The sequence below is a fragment of the Opisthocomus hoazin genome, chromosome 2, assembly GCF_030867145.1.
Source record: "Opisthocomus hoazin isolate bOpiHoa1 chromosome 2, bOpiHoa1.hap1, whole genome shotgun sequence".
Taxonomy (NCBI): domain Eukaryota; kingdom Metazoa; phylum Chordata; class Aves; order Opisthocomiformes; family Opisthocomidae; genus Opisthocomus; species Opisthocomus hoazin.
The window spans coordinates 91,870,225-91,896,234 of NC_134415.1; the positions used below are offsets into that span (position 1 = coordinate 91,870,225).

General features: G+C 43.9%; 2 protein-coding genes and 1 long non-coding RNA gene across 3 annotated transcripts in view; 1 reads left to right on the top strand and 2 right to left on the bottom strand.

The window, feature by feature from the left end:
• CYB5R4 (cytochrome b5 reductase 4) overlaps window positions 1–16,069 on the bottom strand; it is a 48,318-nt gene extending 32,249 nt beyond the window's left edge. Inside the window, exons 1-6 of the mRNA XM_075414434.1 lie at window positions 15,944–16,069; window positions 14,605–14,758; window positions 11,646–11,746; window positions 9,447–9,531; window positions 5,770–5,811; window positions 563–617 (exon numbers count right to left, since the gene is read on the bottom strand). Coding sequence (XP_075270549.1) covers window positions 563–617; window positions 5,770–5,811; window positions 9,447–9,531; window positions 11,646–11,746; window positions 14,605–14,758; window positions 15,944–16,018 — 512 coding nt within the window. The 5' untranslated portion in view covers window positions 16,019–16,069. The remainder of the gene's footprint in view (window positions 1–562; window positions 618–5,769; window positions 5,812–9,446; window positions 9,532–11,645; window positions 11,747–14,604; window positions 14,759–15,943) is intronic.
• Window positions 16,070–17,360: 1,291 nt separating this feature from the next.
• Window positions 17,361–19,871, bottom strand: RIPPLY2 (ripply transcriptional repressor 2). The gene is made up of 3 exons (XM_075414435.1): window positions 19,528–19,871; window positions 19,346–19,410; window positions 17,361–17,652 (listed from the first exon to the last, which is right to left on the bottom strand). Exons 1-3 carry the CDS (start codon window positions 19,714–19,716, stop codon window positions 17,487–17,489), a joined length of 420 nt encoding a protein of 139 aa, XP_075270550.1. The 5' UTR covers window positions 19,717–19,871; the 3' UTR covers window positions 17,361–17,486.
• LOC142360598 (uncharacterized) lies at window positions 19,104–24,681 on the top strand. Its single transcript, XR_012763226.1, has 4 exons — window positions 19,104–19,353; window positions 20,667–20,908; window positions 21,068–21,134; window positions 21,516–24,681. It is a non-coding gene; the product is annotated as an uncharacterized LOC142360598 (long non-coding RNA).
• The last annotated feature ends 1,329 nt before the right edge of the window (window positions 24,682–26,010 follow it).

The following is a 26,010-nucleotide window of genomic DNA, read 5'->3' on the forward strand; positions in this document are numbered from 1 at the left end:
CTTGGTGACTCAAGGCATCATGGAGTAAAATGATACCTCTGTGACAACAGGAGGCACATCACAGTGGGGTTTTAGGGACTGCTTTGCTTTGAATATTGTAAAAACTTGAATACAGCTATCATATCTTAATCTATTCCAGCTTGAAACATAATACTTCTCCAAGGCATGTCAATTCATGTGTTTATGGACAAATTAACTAAAGCCAAAAATGTAATCAGCCCAGCTGGAATGACTTTCCAGGAGTATTCTCAAGAAGCAAGGCTGAGGAGCCTGCAAACATAAGCCATACATTTCACACGATTCAAGGCAGTGCAAGTGTTGGAAACTAACACAGCAAGCCAAGAACTTTGCATCATCATCTGCCTACAGGGTCAATATGACCTTTGGCAAGTCGTTTACACCTGAACCTCAACTTTCCTACTTATAAGAGGATGGTAATGATATGTACTAATTGAGCTGAAACATCAAGAACTAACCATGGAAGAAGTTGCCTGTATTTACTACGAAGTGCACAGAATTATTCAACTGAATGTTCAACAGACAATGAAAGACAAAGGTTTACCTTGGAGTTAAATCTTCAGCAGAAGCATGCAGTACTTTCTTCTCAGGAAGCATGCCTATAGAGAGCAGAGAGCCATTACAATACTTGCTGTAATGCTCACTTAATAGAAATCATAATTAGAGGTAGTTTTTAAGTTTTGTGGGTTTTTTGGGTGTTTGTTGGTTTTGGGTTTGTTTTTTTTTTCCCCCCAATTGAATGTTCTAAATACCCTTCCACAATATTTAGTGGCTTTATTTCTACAGGCAGCCAGAAGTATGCAGGTGCTTTTCTTATTTTGTTTTTATTCAGCACTTTCTCTTGGAGAGCAGGCATGAAGTTCTACTTCAGAAATTAACAGTTCCATACACCACAGAACCTGTGCATGCAGCCCTTATGTAGCTTGGTCACAGTTTCATCAGTTACTAGCTTATGCTTTCACACTTCGTGATAGTGAAGCACTGAAAAAAGGTTATCTGAATGAATTTCCTTTAACAGAAATATTTGTTTATACAATTCAGATGAACAAATTCAATTTGGGATGTCTGGTCTAATCTAATTCACAAGTAAAATTTCACATCAGTCAGTTACGCAAAGATAACAGCCTTAATCTCTCTACTTTGCACTTTGCTAGGAATTTTCACAGAATTCATCTACTCACTATAATTACTAAACAACGTGAAACAGCCTGAAAAAGCCTTTGCAGCAAGGCAACACTTGGCCAGTCTTTGAAAACATCAACTGTACTAATCTCTGGCCTAATAGAAACTGAACGTATCTGTCAAAAATTTGAGCAGAGATGACAGATAAAAGCAACTGCAATCCTTCATCAGTTTTAATATAAGGAAGTTATATAGAATCATGACAGAGGAAGCTGCACAAACTGAAATAAAATATGATTTGTAGCACCACATGAACAGCAGTTTTCCTGTACAATGGTTAGGCAGAGGTCTACGATGTTGGTAAGTTCTGGTTTCAAGCCCATTCAAAGGCAAACCTTGCAAACCTGAAATGGCTATGCATAAAATAATTAACATAAGAATTCTCAGCTACCTAGACTATCACCTTCTAAACACCGGCAGCTTTTGTAGCTGGACTACAAGTTTAAACATAGTAACTCAGTGGCTCCACCACGTGGGAAGCAGATAAAACCAAAGAGCCACTCTGGTCTAATCCAATCTGTCAAAACTATTTGATCACCCAGACGGAGGAATTAACCCAAAGTAATTAAAATTCACTGGAACTACTTATTCTTTGATCCTTAATTAACCCTAAGTACACAGCATCTACAGCTGCCAAGGAAGCTAAATGGCAGAGCAGTCAGATCATTGCAAACGAAAACCAACTACCAAATGATAAAAGCCTTCGCAAAGGCTAAGCCTATCTTGAGGACTGTATCACAGGTTTCGGTTGGCCTCAATGGATAAGAGGAATTCAGTGTCATACAGACTCCTATTTACTTTTGCAGGTCAACAGAAATATATGAAAAGCCACAATAAAATAGAATGTTCTAGCCAAACAAGTTATTTATGAATTCTTCTGAAATGCTGTAAGATGCTACGTGAAAACAAGAAGTCACCCTGCAATAAAAAGACAATGATTCAGGCGATCAGTAAACCAGTTAAGGAAAGTTCTCTACTGGTAATGGTCATAAATAAAGAACTGGTAGTAAAGCTGAAGGCTGATGGCAGGCATGAAATGAAGGAGTTTAAGGACCTGAAAGAAGCGACCAGCAGAATTACAACTCTGCACTTCACAAGAGCAAACTTCAGCTTGTTCAGGGAACTGCTTTGCAGAATCCCATGGGAGAAGAGACAGCAGAACTATTGGTAAGAGTCTCTCACATTACCCTCGCAGCCACACTTGAGAGATTTGGGTTTGACAGGCGGATTACAACTTGGATAGAAAATTAGTAGGACTGCCAGTCACAAACAGTGTGATGAACAGTACAAAGTCCAACTGGTGAGTAGTTATAGATGTCACTCCTTAGGAACAGAGAATGCCGATACTATTCAGTATTATCATTAGCAACCTCAAAAGCACAGCTCTCCCACTGTCAGGAAGTATGTAAGCAATAATGAATCAAGAGAAGCAGTCAAAACACGAAAGGTCATGGCTATCATTCAGAGGGACCCTAACAGACAAAAAAATGGGCTGACAAAAGCTCCATGAAGCTCAAAAGCAAATGCCAAATTCTGCACCTGGAAGAAAGAAAGATGTGATGCAACAAAAGCAGTGGGAGGTCTGACTGGATAGGAAAGAGCTTTGCAGAATAACTTCCAGGGACTTAGGAGACAAGCCCGACTTGGGCAGATACTGCATCCTTGCGGTGATGAAGGCCAACTTTATCCTGGGCAAGAGCACAGCAGTCACTTCAAGCGAAGTGATTCTTCCCCTCTGTTCAGCATTTGTAAGACCACACCTGGAGTACTGCACCCAGTTTTGGCTCCCCAGTGCAGGGCAGATATTGATATACCAGATAAGTCCAGAGAAAGGCCATCAAGATAGTCAGCAGCTGAAGCAGAGGATATGAGAAAGGAGGCTGAGGGAACTGTGTTCGTTCAGCCTGCAGAAGAAAAGGCCAAGGGGAAATCCAGCTGCAGTCTCCAAGTACCTAAAGAGAATGGGGCGGGAGAGAAGGCAGTACAGAGAAGATAGCCAGACTCTTCTCAGAGGGGCACAGAAGGGCAGAGGCAATAGCCAAGCAGCAGCGAAACTCTGGTTATGTCTATGACAATATACCACCACCACTCCTCATCCCATCCTCCCACACCGTAAGTTTTTTCAAGGTCTGACACGTACATGCTCAAACCCCAGCTTGTTTTCAGATGGTGGAACTGCCCCTCCCCCCCCCTTTTTTTTTAACTATTAATAATACAAAAATCATCATCCCAATAGTTTGGGTGAAAGAGAAATTCAGTTTAGCTCAAAAGTGCAAGGCCTAAAACATCATTTTAAGAACACATCTTTGATATGTTTGTTCTCACACAAATATTAGGTTTTTGAGGCGTGCTGTGGTAATGGAAGTGTTTTGAAATTTTGATGTCTTTTGTTTGAAACTGAAGTATGAACAGATGCTGCAGAGCACATTAGGCTACACCCCCACTGACTGTTATCACTAGCAATATATTCTGAAAACTTCAGCTTTAATTGCCCCTAACATTACATACAATTGACGTTCATAAAAATCAAGAATTGATTGATCTGAGCACATTCCAGATACAATTATTATTTATACATTTCTAGACTGACAGGACAAAAATGTCTTCACTAGTGCCAACAACTTCCAAAAAATCAATGACATAGGCTCCTCTTTCCCACAGCGATGCTTTTTTCTGGTCTCATTTTGACTTATTTTCAAGAACTGAGATGCCAACAACTGAATATGTAAAACCTCACGGAAGGTAACCTCAGGAACTGACCTCTCCTGTTTTGGAAAAACCTCTGGCCAAACAGGTAAACTGAATACAATAAGCAAGTATCAGTATTTTGGCAATTCCATTGGAAACTACCATCAGAATTATTTCTTATGTCTCCTGACAAGTCATATAATCTGGACAAGGAAAGTTATTGCTAGGAGCAGGAGGGGAAGCAAGATGTAAAAGAGGGAATATTACTTATTTCTCTTTACCTGGATCCACTGTGAATATGTAAGATGCATAGGAAAGCACTGGACAGCTAGGCAAGCACAAAAAGTAAGGAATCCATGAACCAATATAATCAAGAAGAGAAGAACATTGAAATAGATAGTACAAATAGTCTTCTACTTGAATCAAAATATTTACGGTGTATTTAATGATGATTAGCTGCTGCCAAGTGATACAATTCTGATAAAGCAGAGTTCGCTTTCTAAATCCCCCTGACTTTCAAAGCAAGATTAACAGGTTCCAACAACTTGTTCCCAAGTCAGCCAGCAGACCCTGTCAAAGTTTAGCCTAACATCTTATACAGCTATAGAGCAAGAGAGGAACAAATAAAATCAGTCTTGCTTACTTTTCTATGATGTATCTTTACCTTTATGTGTAGCTCAATGCTTGTGCGTACTACAAGGTAAACTGCCTTTCAGAAGTCAAATACAACATTCATAGAACACAAAGGGGGGGAAAGGAAGACAGTATGAGAACAGAAGAAAATAAATGGGAACTCACCAGAGAAAGCATGAACAAGTAAGCTTCCCCTTGCTATGCCTGCAGTTGCTGGGACACCACCCTGAGAACTTCTCTGGTTTCATCTTAAGACACATCCAGGTTTCTGCTCCTCCTGCCACTCAAAAGTTTGACTGCTGCAGACTCATTTTCCAAAGTTTCAGCCTAGAATTTTCCATGACCAATTTGCACCTGTTTCCTCTCACGCAAAAAGGTAAGCCTTCAGTTCAAACTGTATTATTTCCCTTCACAGATGTTCATCTTATTTGCTCCACCAACACACCCCCACGAAACTTCATTCGATGGGATTTCATAAGCCATATTCTTTTAAGAAGCCTATTAGACTAAGACGATTAATCACTCCACAACACTTCCCTAAAAACATCAAAATCAAATGCATAGATCTTGATCACTAGCAATCAAAGCCACCTCCAGTACTCAAGGAAGCACTCAGTGAAGGCTTGTGCAAAGCTTGAATGCTTCCCCATCTCTACAAGCACTACCATCAACCTTCTGATACAAAGGCCTATACTTGCTTCTCTTAGAGCTATACCAATAGTCAGCCCACTCATTCTCACAATTATATCTCAAGTAGTTCAGTCATGCTGTCATCAGCTAATTCACCTCCACTTCAACTCATTTTCCAGTGATGACGTTCCAGCTTTTAGTAGAAACTTAATAATTCTAAGCATTCCCCAAGATTTTGTCCCATATCTGCTACTCCAGCCCCATGGCCATGTCGCTTTTCAGCTACAGAGCAGGATCAAAAAGCTTGGCAATTTCACAGTAGCAGATTTCATAGCACTCAATGACTTGTGCTGTACCTTGTCTGGCTCAAGCAGAAACCTCCTCCATCTCCTACCTCCCTTTTCTATACTACCCTACTGCTGTCCTGTAATACTTTTAAACACCAAAATCACAATACCCGATTAGGATTTTGCCTTCTGTAATTTCCACAGACCACTACAGCCTCAAGCTCAGGTTCAAATATAAAGACAGACAGAATTCTGGAGACACACTGCTCATTCTATAATATTTAAATAAGCTTAAGATTCACTCCCCACCTTGCTCCAGGTGAATACTTACCATTAATCTGTTTCTTCTCTTCAGACAGAGCAGAAGAAATCTCTACAAGCATTAAGAAAAAAACGAGCATGACATTAAGAAGTTACAGCACAGTACTTGCACACATCATGCTAAAGAAATATGCCAAAGTAAGGAATCGAGAAGTCACAACTAAATGCAGCACTGATTACCATTCCAAAAGATTATGTATAATTTAAAAAAATACTGTGTTAAAAATTGCAAAAGTTGCACAGCACTAAAGGGTAGGAAATGCGAGAACTCTAATCTGGTACTTCAAACAAACATCACAGATTATCTTGTGCAATTATAAACGTCATAGCTAAGAAGCTTGCCACATCTGTCAGACTTTAGATGACACTCGTCAAGACAACACATAGTAGGCACTGAATCTGACCTACAACTATCTAAACCCAGTCCTTGGCAGAAACCCAGGAGAAATAAAATCTTCCTATAAACTCCTTCTGTCAAATGGTTGTATTTGACAAGTTATTATCTAAGTTTTCATTAAATATGAAGTATGCTGCAACCACTCCCAACAAACAACTAAACAAATACTAGCAGGAAAAAAAGAAGATAAAGATTGAATTACGTAGTGTCAATTCATCTAGATGGTGCCCAACTCTAGGGGAAAGGCATTATGCCTCTCAGCCACAAATCCTTCTCCTCACAGCAAACCTGTGGGGAAACTAGTCCTCCAGTGTACCCAGGCCCTTTCCTGCCTTCTCTACATGGATATCTCAGAAAGTCCCAGTACAAAGGCCCATTTTATACTCTCCTTTCTGGGAGCCAGGTTTGGGGAAGGGGGAGAAACCAATGTGCTCTTCCTGCTCCCTTTTATGAAAACTAAAAAGTGAATGTTTCTCCCCTGTTCTTCTGAACCCCTCCCAGTGCTCTGCATCACAGCAGCCAGTGTTAGAAGAAAAATGCCACTGTGAGGCAAATGAAGGAAAGGCTCCTGGAACAAAGCACCAAGCATACAGTATTGCAAAATGACTCCAGAGCTGACCAAGAATTGCCTTCATCAAAGGCTTTCATCTTGTGCCAGTATAAGGCGAAAACAAAACACAAGATGAATGGGAAAGTTCACCCAGAATTTCTGGTCGAGGCTGTATTTGTCTGTGCATTCTGCTATACGCCACTTCAAGCTTTCTGCCAGCATAGGCAAGTCATTCACAAAAACTCATTTCTGATTCGAGGTAATTTTTTGTGTTCAAAAGTCTACTCTCATTTCACCACATTTTAACACGCTACACTGAAACTGGCACTGCAGTTTTAAGGACGGTTTGAGACATTTCCAAGACACAGCCCTACTTCTCTTCCTTGGATGACACCTCAGCCTTATCTCACTGAATTAACAATTATACAACACGCATTCTGACTCCTAAGTTATGTTACCACTGAAGTAACATAGGGACATATACTAACATGTGTCTAAGAGAAACATTGACAGTATTAAAAGATACCAGGCAACAAACTAATGTTCATGCTACTGTTAACAGCTGAGTACCCGACAGGAGGGCAAGCAGTTTAATGCCGTACAGGTTTGCTGAGGGAGATACTGAAATCATCTCTTACATGCCTGGGCACTGCTGTAGTTACTGCACTGGCCTTCTCAGCAAGGACAAACACTACACGTTTCAGCGCACAGCTCCACTGCTCTGTAACACCACAGAAGGGACACATCAGCATTTCCTATTAGTCACTACCATACCATCAGGCAGCATTCCCAAAAGACAAGCTGACAAAACATTAACTGTCATCAGCACCTTCAGAAGACTCTTCATTTTTAAGAAAAAAGCTCTGGAATATGCAAGAGACAAGCTTCGGCTTCCTTGGACAGTTCAGTGAGCAAATAATTGTACAACCTTCCAAAAAACCACCAGAACACAGGAAACAAAACTAAGCTAAACAACCACAAATCTCCCAGCAGTGCCCCAACAAACCTACACCTGCCTTACCTGCACTGTATTGAGACTGTACCAAACAGCAAGTACTGATGCTTGCCCTACTGCCAAACATCCCAACGCTGCCAAACAAAGAAAGCAATTTATACCATAATTTGAAGGCCTGCCTTTCCTCTGTAATTATGGGCCTGCTTAATACAATATTCAAACACGTCCATTTCAACTCTGTATTTTATTCTTCCATTTTCAAACGCAAACTTTGCTGACTATGGTCTTCTGGAAGGACACAAGATAAGAGTTATTGACTAACTTCACAATCAGCCAGCAATCATGTTTTTGGTAATTCACTATTCAGAAGAGGAGGACACATAGCCTACCAGGAATCAAAGTAAACTTCAAGAATTTTACAATGAAGAATTTCAGCAAATCCAGTCTAATCAGTTTCATTCTAATTAATGAAGTCACATTTTTTCAAGTCTGAAATGGCCAAAAGGACATACAGGCAACAGCACTTTTTTTTTTTTTCTATACAGCTGGCAACCTTTACTCTGCAAATTTTACTACAGCAAAATGGGCAGAGCAGTCCTATTACAGAAGAAAGCAGAATAAAAAGTGAACAGCAGAAAATCAACTGTCCTAGCTGGCAGGGGTAAATACATGTTTGTATTTTACTGACTGGCTATCACAAGAATTCCTTCCAGTTGCAGAAAAGTTAGCACAAATCAAGTTTACTTTTAAATTTCTAACTCAACTGACAAAGTAGCAGTAACTTAAATGTAACACCTCAACTCCATGAAGCAGTTATGCTGTCGAGGTTTCTTCATACTGTGCAGCATTTACCTTAAAAGCTCCACACTGGAATTAGCTACCTAGCAATATGGAGACATAAAACACTATTCCCCTTCACGTACAGACCAAACTGAATCTGTTAGACGATGCGATTTAAGCGCTAAGCAAGTATGCAGTGCACCTTGTCAGCAGTCGAAAAGCTACAAGAGATGGCTGAATTTGTGAACTAAAGGATGCCACAGAATTCGAGAAAAGTAGCTGCAAACATTCTTTCACGTTTTCACTGCAGTTTTGCTAAGGGTCAATATGCAGTAATACTGTTTGCTTCCTAGGTATAGGAAAGTTTTGTGTGGCCTACAAACCAAAACAAATACTGAAGATTAAAGTCTCTGGAAACGATTACCGGCATTTTACGGCAATATACTACACCTCTTGCTGTCCTGGCTCAGAGGAGTCTGCTGTATCAGCAAAATTTTCTCCAAGTAAATTCAAATTAAAGGACCCAAGACAGTGTTCTGGAAAGGATAACTGTCCATGCCTCAAATATCTCAATACATAGGCAACTTACCAGACCTACGTCTGGTGCTGAAATCACCACATTGAAAACACAGATTTTTATTTCAAGATGAGAGCTGCCTATGAGAGTTTGTCCCCTGGGATCACAAGAAGAAAGCAGGCTCTTGGGCCAAAAAAAAATAAATACATATTTATTTCTATATACATACACACATAACACACACATCTGTTTTCTGATGACTAAAAACAAAAGTAGAAATGTAGCAGTACATTACTTATGAAAGTCTTCATGCCTAAAATAGTTTTATCTTCAGGTATCTGCTGAAAAAGACTGAAATATGCAACAGCCTTCATCTCTATGCAAGAACAGAGACTCTCCTTGTAAATACAATGATTTAGGATGCCTCAATTTCCAGACAACTCTGGAATAAAGCACAACAGAAATTATTTCTTTCTTAAAACCCTCACCTTTTGGAGCAGCAATAGGCTTGACAGCCATTCTCCCAACAAGACACTCCTTCAGCATCGATTCATAATTGACCCAACGATGAACCTACATTAACAAAATTTGTTTTCACAAAATTTGTAATTCTTACTCTGTTGCTCTATACACTGAAATAGAAAAGTTCACTTCTGTACAGTGGCTAAAGTAATTTATTTAGCAGATTTTTTTTTTAACACAGACAATCATTATTCCATCATTCAGTACTTCTTTTTACTTCTATTACAGATTACATGTAATTAAATGAAAAAAACAGGATCATGAAAAAGTGAGTCGTTTAATTTATTCTTTTTATGCTTTGCAGTATCTGAACATCATAACTTCAAGTTACAGAAAATATTTCAGAAAAGCATTTTTATGATGTATGTCATGCAACTAGCAGAATAAAGACCTTGTCTTTACCAAAAGTGTAATTAGTCTTGTTTAGATACAAATGAGGGGAAAAAGGATGAAGGAAACAAAGACAGAGAATAGTAGTTAAGATACACAAACACCTCCTACTAAGTTCGCATATTTCTGTTTGTTTCTGTCTTACTATTACTGAATCATTTGGAAATTACCTATTTTAGAAAGTCAAATAAAGTGAAGCAAAAGCAGGAGCTTTACAGACCAGAACTGAAGAACTTGCAGAGGAAATGGATGGCAGAAAACCCAATTCTGATAGGGCATCCAGGATAACATCGCAAGAAAAGAAAAGGAAACAAAGTGCTGCATGACAAATTTGAATGGTACGTAATGATTTAAAAATAAACTGGACAAGCTAAGGAGACGAGATAGAGAATCCCATCCACAAGTTGTAGTTTCCTTATGTATAGGTAACAGAAAGAAATTAAGGATTTTGAGTGACAGTTATTTTTTCCAGAAATTTGAGAAACACTAGCAACCTCCCAAACTTCTAAATTAAGAGATCAGTATCTGACAGACATGGAATGATAAAGTACAGGGGGTAACAGTAGAAACGCCTCCAGAACACGAAAGGCATCAGTCAGAAACAAAAATGCGAACAGCATATTTTAAGGATCTGAACACCGCTTTCCACTCCCATGACAAAACAAACAAAAAACTAAAGTGTAGCAAGTATGTATCTGAACTTAGTAACAACTTGAGGGGCTTCACCAAATATTCCTGATGTCAAAACTCCTGTTTCCAAGTACATCATACCATACTTGACAGTGATCCAACTACAGAATTCCAGGCCATACCTTGATACTGGATGAACTTTTAGGAGAGAAACTCCGTATTTCTTAAAACCAGGGAATTATGCCCAAATCCAGCACTTCATTAGTGAAAGGATTAACCAAAGATAAACTTAACATAGCTAAAACATCATCACATCTTTATTTACATTCACTGTTAAAAACATTTTGAAAATACAGGCACAACATACTGTGATGCATGAACTGTAAAGAGGTTACATATTTCCTTTCAGAAACAGCGGAGGTTTCTTTTCTGCTCTTTCCCAGTTTCTCAGACAAATCTTGTAAGCCAAGGAGACTCAAAGAATGTCTGTTTCTAAAAAACACCAACTCAGTGAATCATCTTTTACAGCACCAGGTTTGCAAACAATTCCTTACAGAAAGTACACCCATTCTGCAGACCCCTTACTTTCTGAATCTTTTCAAAACATTTGAAGAAATGGTAAACAACAAAGAGACCAAGTGTCACCTTGTGATTTGCTCACCATCAGATAATAGCAGCCCCAGCATCTTTTCTTAGCACTTTGTTCGCTGATAATGCAGTGGTCAAGTTAACAGGCAAACAAAATACTACAAGCATTTTTCAGAAAGTGGAAGTTCTCAGAAGAAAACGCCTCTCAAACGACAGCAGTTAGTCATTGTAGCCATTTATTAAGAAGGTGGTATCTCAAGTTGTTGCTAGCTTTATTGCTATTTCAGCTAAAAAATTAACAAAATAGGCAAATTGAAGTATCATTCCAACAGCATAAAGTGACATTTTCATTATTGCCTCTTGGTTCAAGGTTTAAATTACAGGGCTCTTTCAGCACACATAAATGCCATTCTGAGCAGTATCCCACTGCCTTTACTTAGACCTGAGAAAGTTCAAACCACCATTTCCACTGGAATGCCCTAAAAATATTCAGAAAACATGCATTTTTCAAAACACCTTTTGGTGAGCAAGTGCCATTCGCTGTCAGTTGTTCTCACCTGATCAAAGAGATCTGTACCATCAGTTCCTGCTGCTTTCATCAGTTCATCCTCACCGCCAGGATGATATTCCATGTATGGTGTGACATTATACACAAATCCTGCAGAATATGGAATATAAAAACATGAACAGCATTTCTACAACCGCTATAACCACTCCAAATCCAGCCAAAAGGGTAGCGTATGTTAAATGCTGTAATGGCAAACAGTGGACATGATGGGAACAAACAGTATGACTTTCCAAAAACCAGAAACATTGTTACACAATCGTAAAGAGCACAAGACATATCTTCGTACATAGAGAGGTCAACCCTACAATGCCATACCACTTGCCCCAGTGAACATGAGAAACCTGCAGGGTTAAGACTTTAACAAAATAAACCCTTGAAGTTGAACAGGATGTATCCTACCTAGGAAGTAAAAGAACCAGAGGCTGGTTTAAAGAGACCTAAAACCGAGCCAGTTAGCACACACAGTTGTTTACACTTTCTCCCTTCCAATTACGGTACTCCTAAAGTGCTGTCATAGTTGTTTCCCTACCACCCATCACCTATGGAATAAATGCCTATGGGAATGAACTGCCTCCCATAAGAAAAAACTGCTACCATCAGCAACAAAACTTCCATTCTTCAGATTCAGCAATATAAAAAACTAAACACAGCCTATGCTCATTAGAGGCTTACAACTCCGGTACCAAATTTGTCCCAGTAAAAGGGCTCAGCATTCTCTCTACATGAGCATTACTCTTAGTATTTCCAGGGAGATAAAACAATGCTTCTTCATAGGTCTGAAATGATGATATCTAATTATTGTCGCTATGCAACCAGAATAATTAGAGGCCGGAGAATGCAGCTATAAACAGATTTAACTACAGACACGTTGCTGCTAACAGGGCTATTGCAGGCCTACCTAGCAGAATATTTAAAAATATATAACATTATCAAAACAGGAAGCTACCAGCAGCAGAACTGTGCCAGTGCTTTCATAAGAAGCTTTTAGCACATTAAGAAGTGTAGGTTAATTACTTCAGAAGAAGAGGCAGGTATTCACCACTGGGCCGGGGGAAGACGTACTTGGGACAATCCTACTTGGCAAGAACAACCATCCCAGACAACAAAGGAAGGATCTTTGTGTATTTTCCTGACCTGATCTTCCAGTGAATGAATCCACTGTGCCATCTTGTGTGCAGCACTGACTACTGCACATAATAAAATGTAAGTATCTACATAGTTACGACCTCCTGAATATTACTCAAATGTTCAGGTTACCATCAAACTCACAGGAGCAAAAGAACTCTCATTCATACGCCCTTCACGCTTTTTTTAACTTCCCTGACATGCCACTTTACATAAAAATTTGTGGCCTATATGACAGCTTCCTGTGATGCTCATCATACCAGGCTTTTGAACAAAGTTAGCTCTTCTTCTTTTACTTCACATTCATCTCATCAATTTCTGCTCTTTCTTGTAGAGACATAGTCTAGCTACCAATGCAGAGACCTCATTTAGCTTTTCCACAACGGTGTTATTTTACTATCTCTCCACATATCAGGTCTATAGATAATCTACCAGGATTCTCAGTTATGCTGTTTTTCTCATTAGTAGTCCTAGAACAAAGAAAAGGCATAGATGGAAAAATTTAAAGACAGATACAGAAGCAACATGACAGAGTTCTTGTGAAAACCAGCCTCAGAGATGCAGTCAAGGGGGAATAAGAAATTAAAAACAGAAGTGTGCTTAAGCAGTGACTCTGTCTGCAGTAGTAGATGTCCCTCTTTAAGCAAGAGAAAAAAGAGCAGACCTCCACAGTAAGTAAGCTTTCTTTATCTCTCCTCCCACTACAGTTTCACTGGTACGTGCAAGAGCAGCACACAGAGCATTAACAATCCTATTATTGTGTTCAAAAGCCAGTACTGAATGACATTTTACCATTACTTTCACTCTCATGCTCTTTAACCCCAATAAAAACACAGTTGCCCTCAGAGTTATTCTTAACTTTCTTTTCCTGGAGTTCAGAGATGACATTATGTCAAATATCAGTGTTGTTCCTTACCAGATGAAAGATACCACTAAATGAACCACTCTTCCTAGAGAAGTGTCACATTGGCTACTCTGATCTTCTTAATCTACCTTCATAGAAGTGCTGTTGTCTCGTAACATATTTAAGGTGATACTAATTATTTAGAGGCTAAAATAATTAAACTGAAGAGCAAACATTTTACTCCTTTCTGTAAGACAACTAGGAACTTCATTTTCAGCACTGAAAATACTCTTCTATCCAAGGCTATTGCTCCAAACCACCTTTCACGCATTGTCACCTCATAATAGCTGATACTTTTAAGTTCTGAGCTAAATTTTCATTAAAATAATCACATAAATAGAATAGCTTAGTTACCACAGATAGTTGTTATACTAGACAGTGATTACAAGTGCTCTGTGTGGTAACTGTCATTCGCCTTACTAAGTTTTATGAAGTAATATGTAGGCTTGCACACTTATTTCCCCAAGACCATTCCACAGGCTTAAGTAGCATTTTCAGTATTTTTATGTCTCTGGATGCTCTAAAGCAATCACTAAAAATAGACAAATGCTAAGGATAATTAACTCTGAGGAGCGTAAGTACACTTCAGCATTTTCAATGCCTTATTCTTGCTAAACCCTTGTTATTTGAGGCATCACCTACAATCTTGTGTTTTATTATTTTCATATGCAGGTATAAAACAAGCATAAAAACTGCCCACTTGGAAGCACTGCTAAGAAAGGCTTCAAAGCAAAGAAAACCTTTGTGACACAAAATCTCTAACTTGAACAAAGTTTTGTCCAATTACGTCAACATTACACCTGGCCTACACATAAAAGGTGGCTAGTTTGTTTTGGGCTGTGGTTTTTGTTGATTCTTTTTTAAGTACAGAAGAGAGAAGCTACGCAAAAAGCATAGAAGCAACATCACAGCAACCAACCTCGTATACATATCCAGCAGTCCTCCTTTTTGTTGTGTTTAGCCAGCTCATCTTCAGTCACTTCAATTAGCCTCCCTTTTAAACCAGTCAAGTCCTTCCCACTCTTAGTTAGTCGAATCCAATCCATAAGACTCCTTCCAGGTTTTAATGGTACCTGAAAAACGACAAATGCACCAACGTTATTAAACTCTAAAAGAAGAAAGAGCCATTCAAAACACTTTTCTAAGGTCCCTAGGAGGAGTTGGACAAAATAAGAAACAACACAACCCGTATCCTTCACTGATATTTGGCAGCCATACCCAGCAGCAAGGGTGCTAGTAACCCAGACAATGTAACTATCCAACATCAACAAACACTTAGATGACTCTTCCCAAAGCAAACCGCAGACACCAAGTCATCCTGCAGTGGTAAAAAACTTTTATCAGCATCATTTGAGATACGGCCTGGAAACCTACGAGCAATAAAGAAGACAGATTTTAAAATCATGGCCAGGTAGGACAAGGTAGAAAAGTTCACCTTCACAGCGTTCACAAAGACTTTCCACAAGCCCTACAGCAACTGCAAATCTCACCCAGAGAAAGCTGGGACTGAATTCTTGTAGTTTACCAGGGATGTATTAGGCGTGGCCTGCCCTGAAAGGCAGAGCAAGATCTTCAGGGTTTTCAGCAGCGCCACAGACTGGGAACCCTTTTCATCCAAACTCTTAACAGCAGGGAACAGGGTTAAAGAATCATGCTCTTACAAAACTGCAGCAAAACCAGAAGCGAGCAAACTAAAGAGCACACAGGCCCGCGTCCCCTGGTGCTACTTCAGCCTAAGCACGAGTTTGCTTTCCAAGCCAGGTCTGCAGACACCAAACAGCCCCCAAAACCACTCCAGAGGTGAAGGCCCAACACGTTAAGGCGTGCGCAGTCATTCCAAGCCGAAAGGGCCCTGCCTCCGCACCGGAGGGACCCCGAGCCAGCCCGGGAAGGCAGAGCAGGAAGCGTCATCATCACCGCCTTCAAAACAGAGAAGTACGAAGTACTTTTCAGCGAGGCAGCAGAGCCAGCCCCCGCCCGGGGGCCCTGCCCCAGAGCCGCCGCGTCCCCTCTGCGGTGGCGGGAGTCCGAGGCCTCTGGAGGGAAGCGGCCAGAGGCAAACCCTGCCCCAGCCGCAACCGGGAGCCGACCGCCAACCACAGCACCTCGGCCGAGAGGGGCCAGGCCACGCAGCCCCGCCGAAAAGAAGCGAGGAAAACGCAGACCCCACCGGGCCGGGGCCTCGGCCCGCCCCGAGCGACGGCCAGCGACCGACCCCCTTCCCCCCTCCGCGGCAGCGAAGGCCGAGCTGTCCCTACCTTAGCGCGGCCGCCCGCAGCCACCCGCTGCTGGGAGCCGGGCGCGGGGAAGGCCTGCGGTGGTACGTTCAGCATCCTGCCGGCCCGGGCCGCGGCCTGCGCCCCGCCGGGCGGCCGGGCGGGGGGGCGGAGCGCTCCGGCGCAGGGCGCAGGCGCGGCAGCGGGAGGGGCCCGGCCGCGGGAGAGGCCTAACGGGCTGCGTCACCGAGCGGGGTTGCGCTGGATCCCGCCCAGCACCGGCAATCGCAGCTGCCCCCGCGGGCCCGCCGGGTCCCGCCGCGGAGCCATGACGGCCACCACCTTCCCCCTCCGCGGGGAGGGTGCCCGCTCGTCCGCCCCGGGGAGTTCGTCTCCCGGTGCGGCGGGGCGGGTTTCCGGCCAGGTGCGCCGCCCCAGCCCGAGGGCTGCGGTAACGGGGCACCGGGGGGCCAACACGTCCCGAGCGGCTGCGCGCCAGGGCCCGCTCCTTCCCGCCGGGCGCAGGCCAAGGACGGACGGACGGGCCCCGGTACCTACACCGGCTGTGCCCGGCAGGGGCACGGGCCTCTGGGTCCCGTTAGGGGCTTTGGCCGGCAGGATAGCTGGAACCAAACCTTGCTTCTGTTCTCAGAAACGACCTCACGGTCAAAACAACTCACATCGGGCCATTTCCTCATGAAAGAGGGCATGAGTGACTTACAGAATCACTAAGGCTGGAAAAGACCTCTAAGATCAAGTCCAACCATCAACCCATCACCACCATGCCTGCTAAACTATGTTCCAAAGTGCCATATCCACAGGCTTTTTGAACACCTCCCGGGATGGGGACTCCACCACCTCCCTGGGCAGCCTGTTTCAGTGCCTGACCACTTTTCCATTAAAGAAATTTTTCCTAATATCCAATCTAAACCTCCCCTGACACAACTTGAGGCAATTTCCCCTTGTCCTATCGCTAGTTACTTGGGAGAAGAAACCAACACCTCCCCCTCCCACTGCAACCTCCTTTCAGGTAGTTGTAGAGCATGAGAAGGTCTCCTCTCAGCCTTCTCCAGACTAAAGGCAAACCCCTTCTCCAAAAGCAAAGCCTAGAGTAGGATTTGGACCCTCCCCTCCATCTGGAAAACAGCTATATTGTTCTCTTTCCCACCTTTGAAAGTCCCTTCTAACAGCAGGCACAGCCTTGGAATCCTTAATCCAACAATTCCTTCGTATGTTTCCACACAGAGCCTAATAAACCACAACTAAAAAAGCTTTCCTTGTGTCCTAAGACTTTGAGGAAGTCACACAGAGCCCTTTAAAGCAAGACATCCATTCTCTGCTCCTAAAATTGATGCCCAAGTTATGGTCTACAAAACACAGGACCTTAGATAAAAGCCACTAATCAATAACTTCCCTGCGTGAAACAGGACAGGAATAGAACAAAGCAAAAAGGCTCAGATAAAATTACAAAACATTTCAGTTTTATTAAGAATAACTTACAAATAAATTATCTTTTAAAATAATATAATACATTTTTTATATTAAGTTTAAATTAAGTCTTAGAAGTCCTTGGCCTTTCCTGCAATCAGCAGTCTGATTCTGTTCTTGAATCTTGTTCCAGTTCATCTTCATCATCTTCACTATCCGAGTCTTCATAAAAGGAAATTGTAGCTTGAACTGGGAAGTTTTTCAGAAGTGCTTCAGCTTCCTGATACAAGTAATCATAGCACCTTGATCTGGGCCAAAATAGCCTGAAACAAGTACACAATAGGTTTGCTTATTGGTATTACATACTCTGCTTGGAGGCTGGGAGACAGGAAACATCAGTTAAAGTCTGTTCGGACAAGCATCCTACAGAGTTTTTCCTCACAAGCTCAACTGCTAAAATGCTTTCTGCATTTAAATAGAAGAAAAAAATATTGTCCGCATTCTGTAGTTTCATCTGAAGAGCCAGAGATGCACCTGAAGCACTAGTTTTGCAGCAAAACCACTCCAAAGTGCAAGATCCGCTGCATCTGAAACTTCCCACTCCAGCCCCTCACTAACAGCATTACCCAGGGGTCTGCGCTGCCCTCACTGGAACTATTCCCAGGGACCATAACAGGTGTCAAACAGGATCTCCAATATATTTGGAGTAAATTAGTAGTTTTGCTACTGAAGGTCCCCAGCCTAGGTACCATGGTCTGAGACAAAGGTCAGAGTGAAAAGAATATTTCACCCCATGTTTCCAAGAAGAGCCATCCACCTGACTCCTTACAGGAGATGCCCTGCGGGTCCAGATCTTGAAGCAGTCTGTGCTGTATCCAGAAACTGACATAAAAATTGCTGATCATATCATGGTGTCGCAAGGGCTATCAGCTAGTGAGGTAACACATCCCAATTAACATACTCCACAGTTCCTTTTCAGCTAGCGTCTTCTTTTGCTTAGCTTGGAAGTAGCTGGAAGAAACAGACAATAGAAGTCCCAAGAGCTAAGAGGCTAGTGTGCTGCAACATAATTAAATGCTGGCTACGGACTGTTTTATAACAGAGATACATCAAGAAACAGAACTAGATGGTTCTCTAGCAATTACAGCAAGTGCTTTCTAGGCTACTGTCTAACAGAACACTGCTTCCTTTGCAGCCCAGAGCAACTGCCCCTTGCTTTGTAGCATCTCTCCCTGTTCCGCGCGTTCCCTGCGGCATTCACCCACGCACAGGAGTGGTCACAGTGAAGTCAGAGCCCGTGCCATTGCTGAGGTCGCCTGTGCACCAGCGTTTGAAGAATCAGAGCCTGGCTCTGGGAGAAAGCTGCGCCTTGCCTGGAAGAACTACCTGCGCCGTTACCTGAAGCACCGTGCGACACCTGCCAGGTTTTCCAAATACAGATTCGGCTGCAGTTGTTTTCTTTATTTCCTTTTCAGAACCGACAGTGCAGACACTCTCATTACCTTCATCATTCAAGCAGTACTGAGTATTTTTGAGTATGTAAAGACATTTTTCTCAGGGGTGCTGGCTTAGCCAGCCCGTACCCTCTCCTCCTGCTCCTCTCTCCCACGCCGGTACCTGCAGGACACTGGCGGCTGGCACAGCCGGGCAGCGCGGCAGCCACCCCCCGCATCCCTTTCGTAACCCCGGGCACGGGATGGAGCAGCAAGGTGCTTCAGCCAGCCCTGCCGCCACAAACCCCCCCGGGTAACACGCCTACGCGCCGCACCGCAGGAGCGCATCAACACCGCATCTTCCACCGCTCTGGTCAGCCCAGCCGCTCGCCCAAGGACCGGTCCCGTTCGGCAGCGCTGACACGGCGGTCACGTACATAAACACCCGGGCGCGGGGGAGCGCGGGGCCCGCCCGGCTCGGCGGGACGCTGCCGAGCGAGGGGCTCTCCCCCCGGCCCAGGGGGGCAGCGGGCGGGAGGCGCTGCCCCGCGGGAACCGGCGGCGGCCCGGGGCGGCCACTTACCTGACGGGGTGCGTGTACTGCGCCGGCTTTCGGGGGGCTTCGGCCAGCCCGCGGGGGGTGAGAGGCTGCGGAGGAGAGAGCAGAGATCAGCCCGCCGCCAGGGGCACGGCACCCGGGCCCCGGGCAGCCCCCGCCCCGCCGCCGCTCCCCGGGCGTCACCGCGGCGATGCCGCCCCACTCACCCCGGCGGGGCCGGTGCCGCTCCGCCGGCCCGGCGCGGGCAGCCAGGGCCTCCAGAAGGGCGCGGGCCTGCGGGGGAAGGGCAGGGCCGCGCACCGCGGGGAGGGGGAGGAGAGGGACGAGCGCCCCCGCGGGGGCAGCGCCGCCGGGGGCGGGCGGGGGCAGCCGCAGCCCGTCCCGCCGCCCTCCATCCTCCGCCGCGCCGCGGCCGCTCGCCTGGCCCTGCCCGCCCCGGGCCCGGAGGATTTATAGCCGCCGGCGGGCGGCGCGGAGCCCACCTCCCCCGGCTCATTTGCCAGCGCCGTCAACAGCGCGGCTCCGCGCTGTAAACACGGGGCGCGGGCGTGCCCCAAATGGCCCCGGGGGAGATTGGGGGGGGGGATTTGGCACGCCGGTGTTAATCGCACTCGAGCAGACACATGGCTGCTGCCGCGGGGGGGGGGGGCACGGTGGGAACGGGGCGGCGGGCGGGGCGAGTCCAGGCCGCCCTCCCGCCCCGCCGGCGGGGGTGAAGCCGCCGCAACCGCGGCCGTTTGTTGTTAAAGGCGTGTTTGTGTGTCCGCGGCGGCATGGTGCGGGAAGGGACGGCCGGGGAGGGGGGGGAGGGCACCCGGAGCACCCCCGCGGCACGCGCGGGCCTTTCACCCCGGGGCGGGGGAGAAGATGGCGGTGCCGGGGGTGTCCACGCTCCGTAACGCGTCAGCCGCCGCTGCACTCCGTGACACAGTCCCCCTAGCATAACATTGCTTTGCTAGTTAGCATAGGGCCTTTATCGCTATTAATATTGTTATTATTATTATGGTATTTTTACCAGTAGACGTGCCTGCCTTTATTCTTTCTCATGTGGTCCCGGTACTTCATTCTGCTGCCAGCATCAGATGCTGTCGCTACGTGCGCGAGGTTTTATGCCAGGCTCACGCATTCTGCGATGCCAAGGGAGCTGATTTTTATCTCTGTAATACACTAGAAGATGATTCGTGTCGAGTGCACATATTGCGCAACTGTGGAAACTAGCTTCATGTGGAATAACAAAACTACATAAGGCATGGAACAATAGACGGGATATCTGTGGGTTTGAGATTGGGCTAGTATAGAAGTCCAGTGCGGTTTGAGACTGGGCTGACTATATCGCTTATGCCAGATGAGCGGGCAGCGGCGGGGAGGCTGCGGCAGCGCACCAAAAAAGGACATTCAGAGGACACCGAGGAAGAAGAGACTCTTCATCCTGAAGACCACCAGAGGAACTTATAAAGACCACCAACATCATAAGACGCATGCATCAATAAATGATGCCACATAAGCACAGAGAGTCAAAAGAAGGAGGAGACTTCGCGGAAACGAACAGCCCGGAGAGAATATAAAGACCGCCGGTGCCATTAGAAGGTGTGTGTGTTGGTGGAGCAGCGACTCCCCGTGCACCCAGCGCTGTTTGCTTGCTTTTTATTGCCTTAAATATGAATAAAGAAAAAGGTAATGCAAATGACGTATTGTCATTTATAACATCTCCTTTGTGTTTTATTTTTCCCCCTTTTCCTTTCGGAGGTTGCAGTCGCGGATGCACGTACGGAGGACAGAAACAAGAGTGGTCGTACGTGAGAGGTGGCAAACGGTAATGGTGTCAGCCCTGGGGAGCCCGGGAGGCTTGGTGGGATGGAGCTGGCCTGGATTCTGAAGGAGGGCTTCGAACCCGGGTAATTTATTGGCCCACTGGAGACTCGCGTTCCTGAGGCACCACAAAGACCGAGGCTCCGTGCTCTTTGGAGCAATATTTTGCCTTTGCGAGCGTAGCCGTAAGGAGTGCGGCTGCCTTAGCGCTGCCCAAGAGCAGCTGCAGATGGAAGGTTGCTTGTGCCTCCTCCGCAGTCTCCTCAGCACAATCCGCCTTGCTAGGCAGTACCAGTTGTAAAAAATGTTACATTAGAAGTTGTGTGAGAAGTGTAATCTGATTAACAGCAGTAGATTAATAGCATTTTTTTTCATATTTTTTCAGATTTTTAAGTCAAAACCGGATGTAGACTGAATCGCCTTTCTGAAGAAAAGTGACCTTTTACTCTGAAAAAGCAAATGATGGAGGAGTGTGTGCATTTCATCTTGCGCATGCTGTGATGCAGTCCAACTTCATCAGTGCGTGTGTTCTGTCGTTTCGGAGGTTTCTGCCGTTTGACCGCTTGGAAGTATTGATAATTATTATGACTTTAGGAGTTATTAAAGGAAAATGTATTTCACAGTGAAAAGCCCAGCCTAGTAGGACATTGGGGTTAAGCCAAATCTTTAGAAGAAGATTTCCAGAGTAATTTTACTGCACTGTGACGTTTGTAGCTGTTTGGTTTTTTTCCCAGCTCATTTTCACTGTGGCCAAGAGTCAGATTAATTAAAATCAGAGTGAACAAAGGGCTCAAATTCCCAGTAAATATTCATCTCACAGTTAAGAAATGGAGAATAGAGCAGAGTAGCTTGCACAATAAGCTGAGTTTGATCATAAGCAAAATTGTATCTATTTTTCCTCTGTTTCCAAATGGCTACTGCGACACCTTGTCAGGCGAGGTAAAGCATAAAACAGATGTTTAAAAGCTGTCTGATGGTAGATTCTCCTTTTGCCTAAATGAAGTGAGAGCAATAATTTTTGTAGTTGGTATTTCTCTTTCGAGAAACACAGGGTGAGTAACAAAAAGAAAAAAAAAAAGAAGAATAGAGGCTAGGGTTTGTTACCTAAAGAACAAACGCAAACATCCTCCAGCACATTGGTAGTGAGAAAGGACTAAGAGAACACAACATCAGCTTTTTCTGTTTGCTAAAGCATAGAAAGGAGTTTTAATGTCTACAGTAAAAGCAACAAAAGAAGGGGTGTCTTTGGCCAATGACTCTTAATTGTCTCAGGATTCCTTTTAGTACCTGCCCTAAATGAGAAGCTGTCCTAGGGAGAAAGTGTGATTTGCCCATTAGAGAGCAAACTGAAACAGAGGTGTTGAAAGGATAAGGAGAAAATAATGAGTAACAGCTGTTGTTCCCCTGCATATTTTCACACTGTATGACTCTTCTTGGTTTTTGAGTTTAGTAATGCGGTCCTGTTTATTGAGAAAAATAGAAATGTCTGTCTTTGCAATAATACCTTGTTATCATTGACACGATAAAAAAAACCCCAAAATTCCTGACATTTTGCTCGCTTCCCAGTGACCTTGAAATATAGGCTAGAAATTGTTAAATCAAGGCTAGAAGATTCTTTGTCATGGCTGTCTTGTCTTCTTCAGTTTGTGCACAGAACAAGAATAAGGGTGCATTGGTAAGTTACGATCTGAGCCACGGTTTAATCGTGCTGAAACCTCTGTAGGCAGGAGCTACTTAGAGAGGCTGAGCAAATAGCTGGTCGAGCAGGAGTGATGGGACCTGCTTAAAAATGTTCTTTTGCATGTAGGAGTGGAAAGCATAGTTCTGAATTCATCATGAAATCTGGTAGAGGCAGTCCTCTCATGCATTATCAACTCATCTAATTAAAATGATATTGTGCTTTCTGTGCCTTAGTTTCTGCTTTTTTGTATTTTGACTTTTTAAAAAAGTGTAGCTCCTGAGCTGAAGGTTGGTCTTAGTTGTATGTATATGACTGGACTGCCTTTAGTAAAGCAAGGCTGGGAATCGGGATCTAATGCACTGTGCTTTAAATATTATAGTGGAATGAAAACTTAAATATGAAGTACAAGGTTTTATTTACTCTCTTATGCAATAATAAAAATATCTAGGAATTCCATCAGCAGCTTCTGGAAAATTTCTCTCAAGATCATCAGATTTTTTTATTTCCTTTTACCACTTTCTTGGCAGGTCATAGTTGGTAATTTACAGGGTTCGATTCTGTTTAGCCGCAGTTTGATCTTTGTAGGGATTTTTGTATGATTGCAGTTGAACAATTTCAAATGTATTACAACAAATTCTTGTACAGTCACTCTGGATTTACAGCTGTAGAACTAAAAACCCAGTTGTGTTTTCTCAGAATGTATACCAAGCAGTATTTATCCAGAATGAAAGTAATTCACTTGGCTTGGTTTAAACTGATTAAAAGTGCTTTTGTGGCTTTCTGCAGTATGACATCTTGAAATGTAATGCACTGCTAATAGGATACACAGAAGAGCAAACACAGAGGTCTGTGCAGATTTGAGTGTGCTACTATAAACAAAGAAGGTGTTCACAAATGGCTTAGAGCTAAATTTGACAAGACAGTGCTAATCACACTTGGACATGGGAATATCTGGACAGAGGACACTCAGCTGGCCTCGTATCAGCCTCTTGGAAGGCAGTGGTAGCTCTCACTTGTCAGTTAAACAGGGACATTGTATGAAAATTATTGCATGAGTTGATATAGGGAGAGAATTGGCTTGATCTTGTTAGGGCCTTGTTTTAGTGAGAAAGGCAAGGTCAAACATGCGGAACTACTCCTCTGCTTGCTGAGACTGGACTGAGGAAACTGATTAACAGACAAAATTCGATCTTGAGTATTTTGTAGCCTAGCTTCATCTTGATGCTTCCAATTTTGGCAACATTTTAGGACCGGGTTTTGGAAATTAAGTATATGCCTGATGTTTACATACAGATATTGGCTGTACATGCATATGTCATTTATTTACATTTTGTCTATTAGCTCATAAAGGGGTCATTTTTTTTTGCCAGTAAATGCAAAGTTTGCGTAGGAAATTTGTGTGCATGACTTTGGTAGATGTTCGTCTACGAGCAGTTATAATTGCTTTAGTGGAAACTTTGCAGTGGTGTCTTAATGAGGCATCGAACATTTTTTAGTTGTGGCATTTTTTCTGCTATAGTTTGAAAGCAAAGCATCAGTTTGTAAAGAACAAAGAACAGCACAGGTGGTTTTACCCACTGCTATCCTCACCATTATTTGTTTTTGGTACGGTGTTTTTGTTATCACTAATGTACTGGAAAGTGGGCTTGGTTCAACATTTCCACAAAGTGAAATTTTTAGTCAGTAAATAATGTGAGATCCAAGCGAGGTCCTAAGAAATAAAATAAATATAAGTAAAGTTTTCCTGTGGGGAAAAAACAAAGGAACAGAACATAATGAGACAGTCAGTCTATTCACATTACCATTGGCTATAAAACTATTGCTTGGCTAATAAAGATCATGCTTGTCGTATTGCTCTTGTGTATTTTTTCCATCCTATTTGAATAAAAAAAGACAGTGTATATTAAAACAGTGTAACTCCACCTAAGCCCAAATGCCTGGTGTTTCCTAGAGAGGTATGTTTGGAGGCCTGAAGATGGAATGTTCTTTTGTGCAGACATCGATCCCACTTCTTCCCGTCTCTCTGGATTTTGACTAGGCTGTAATAGTATTAAACGTCATTCTTTCACTTTATGGAGAAAATTATTATTCCCCTTTCTCTATTCAACTGGGTGTGAAGGGTTGCAGGAATGCTGGAAGGGAAACTTAGTGAAAAGGAGGAATGCATTTCCAGGACAGCACATGTCTTTTCACCCTCCTTGTGCCGCTGGGAACCTAGTGCCCGGTGGCTTAGGGTTAGAGGCTTCAACAGCGAGTGGCCTCACTCGAAGGGGGGCAGCTCTGCAGTCCGCTCTGTCAGTGGGACTGAAAGCCTCAAACTTTCCCAGATTTGTCCCAGCCCTGATGCCGTGATAAACTTTGTGGTCACGTGAGCAGGCTCGGGTGATGGTTGGTGAGGACTAAGCAATGTGTTTGTCTTTGTGCGTGTGCTGGAGGCCCCAGGTGTCCATGTGGCAAGGTGTGACTCCACACAGCAGGCTGGGCTTCCCCATTTCCCTCCCGCGTGGCAGCCCGCTCCCAGGCCCGGGCTGGCAAATGGTAAGGGATAATGTATCCACATGGGAAAGCGACACATTGGGAGACTGAGAATGTGTAATGGGATCAGCCACTGGTTACAGGGATCTTTGAGAAAATGGGAATATCATTTGCTGTTGAGTTATGGGCACTCTAAATCCTATGCAGATAAGAAACAGAGACATCAGTGCTGAAGTCCAGTCTTGTAACTTTTGCTAATAGAATGGGAGTCGGTGAAACACCAATACATCGTTAGTGCTGGGGCTCAGCAGAAGTGTCTGGCTTGCGCAGCATAATGCAGCAGAATGTCACAGAGCTTGCTGCAGCTGGAGCGTGCGGTGCTGCAGCGTGGCACTGGCTGGATTGCCCTCTCGCCTCTGAAAAGAAGTGAGAGGCAGCCAAATGAAATGTAGTCACTCTAGCCCAACAGCTATTGACAGAAGAGAAGAAGAAATTAGATATCACTGGAATGTCCCAGTCTGACTCCTCTGACTGGTAATACAGTCCCTAGCAGTGTCATCTCTCCTCTCACAATGTTCCATTCGGTTAACGGTTTCTTCAGATTTATTACTTTCCTGGCTACAAAGAGAGTCATGGAAGCAGAGTGGTTGTTTTTCAGTTTCCCCTGTATCTAAGATGTCAGCACAGCATCAACTCGGAAAGGATGCGTGCCACTAAGCCAGTG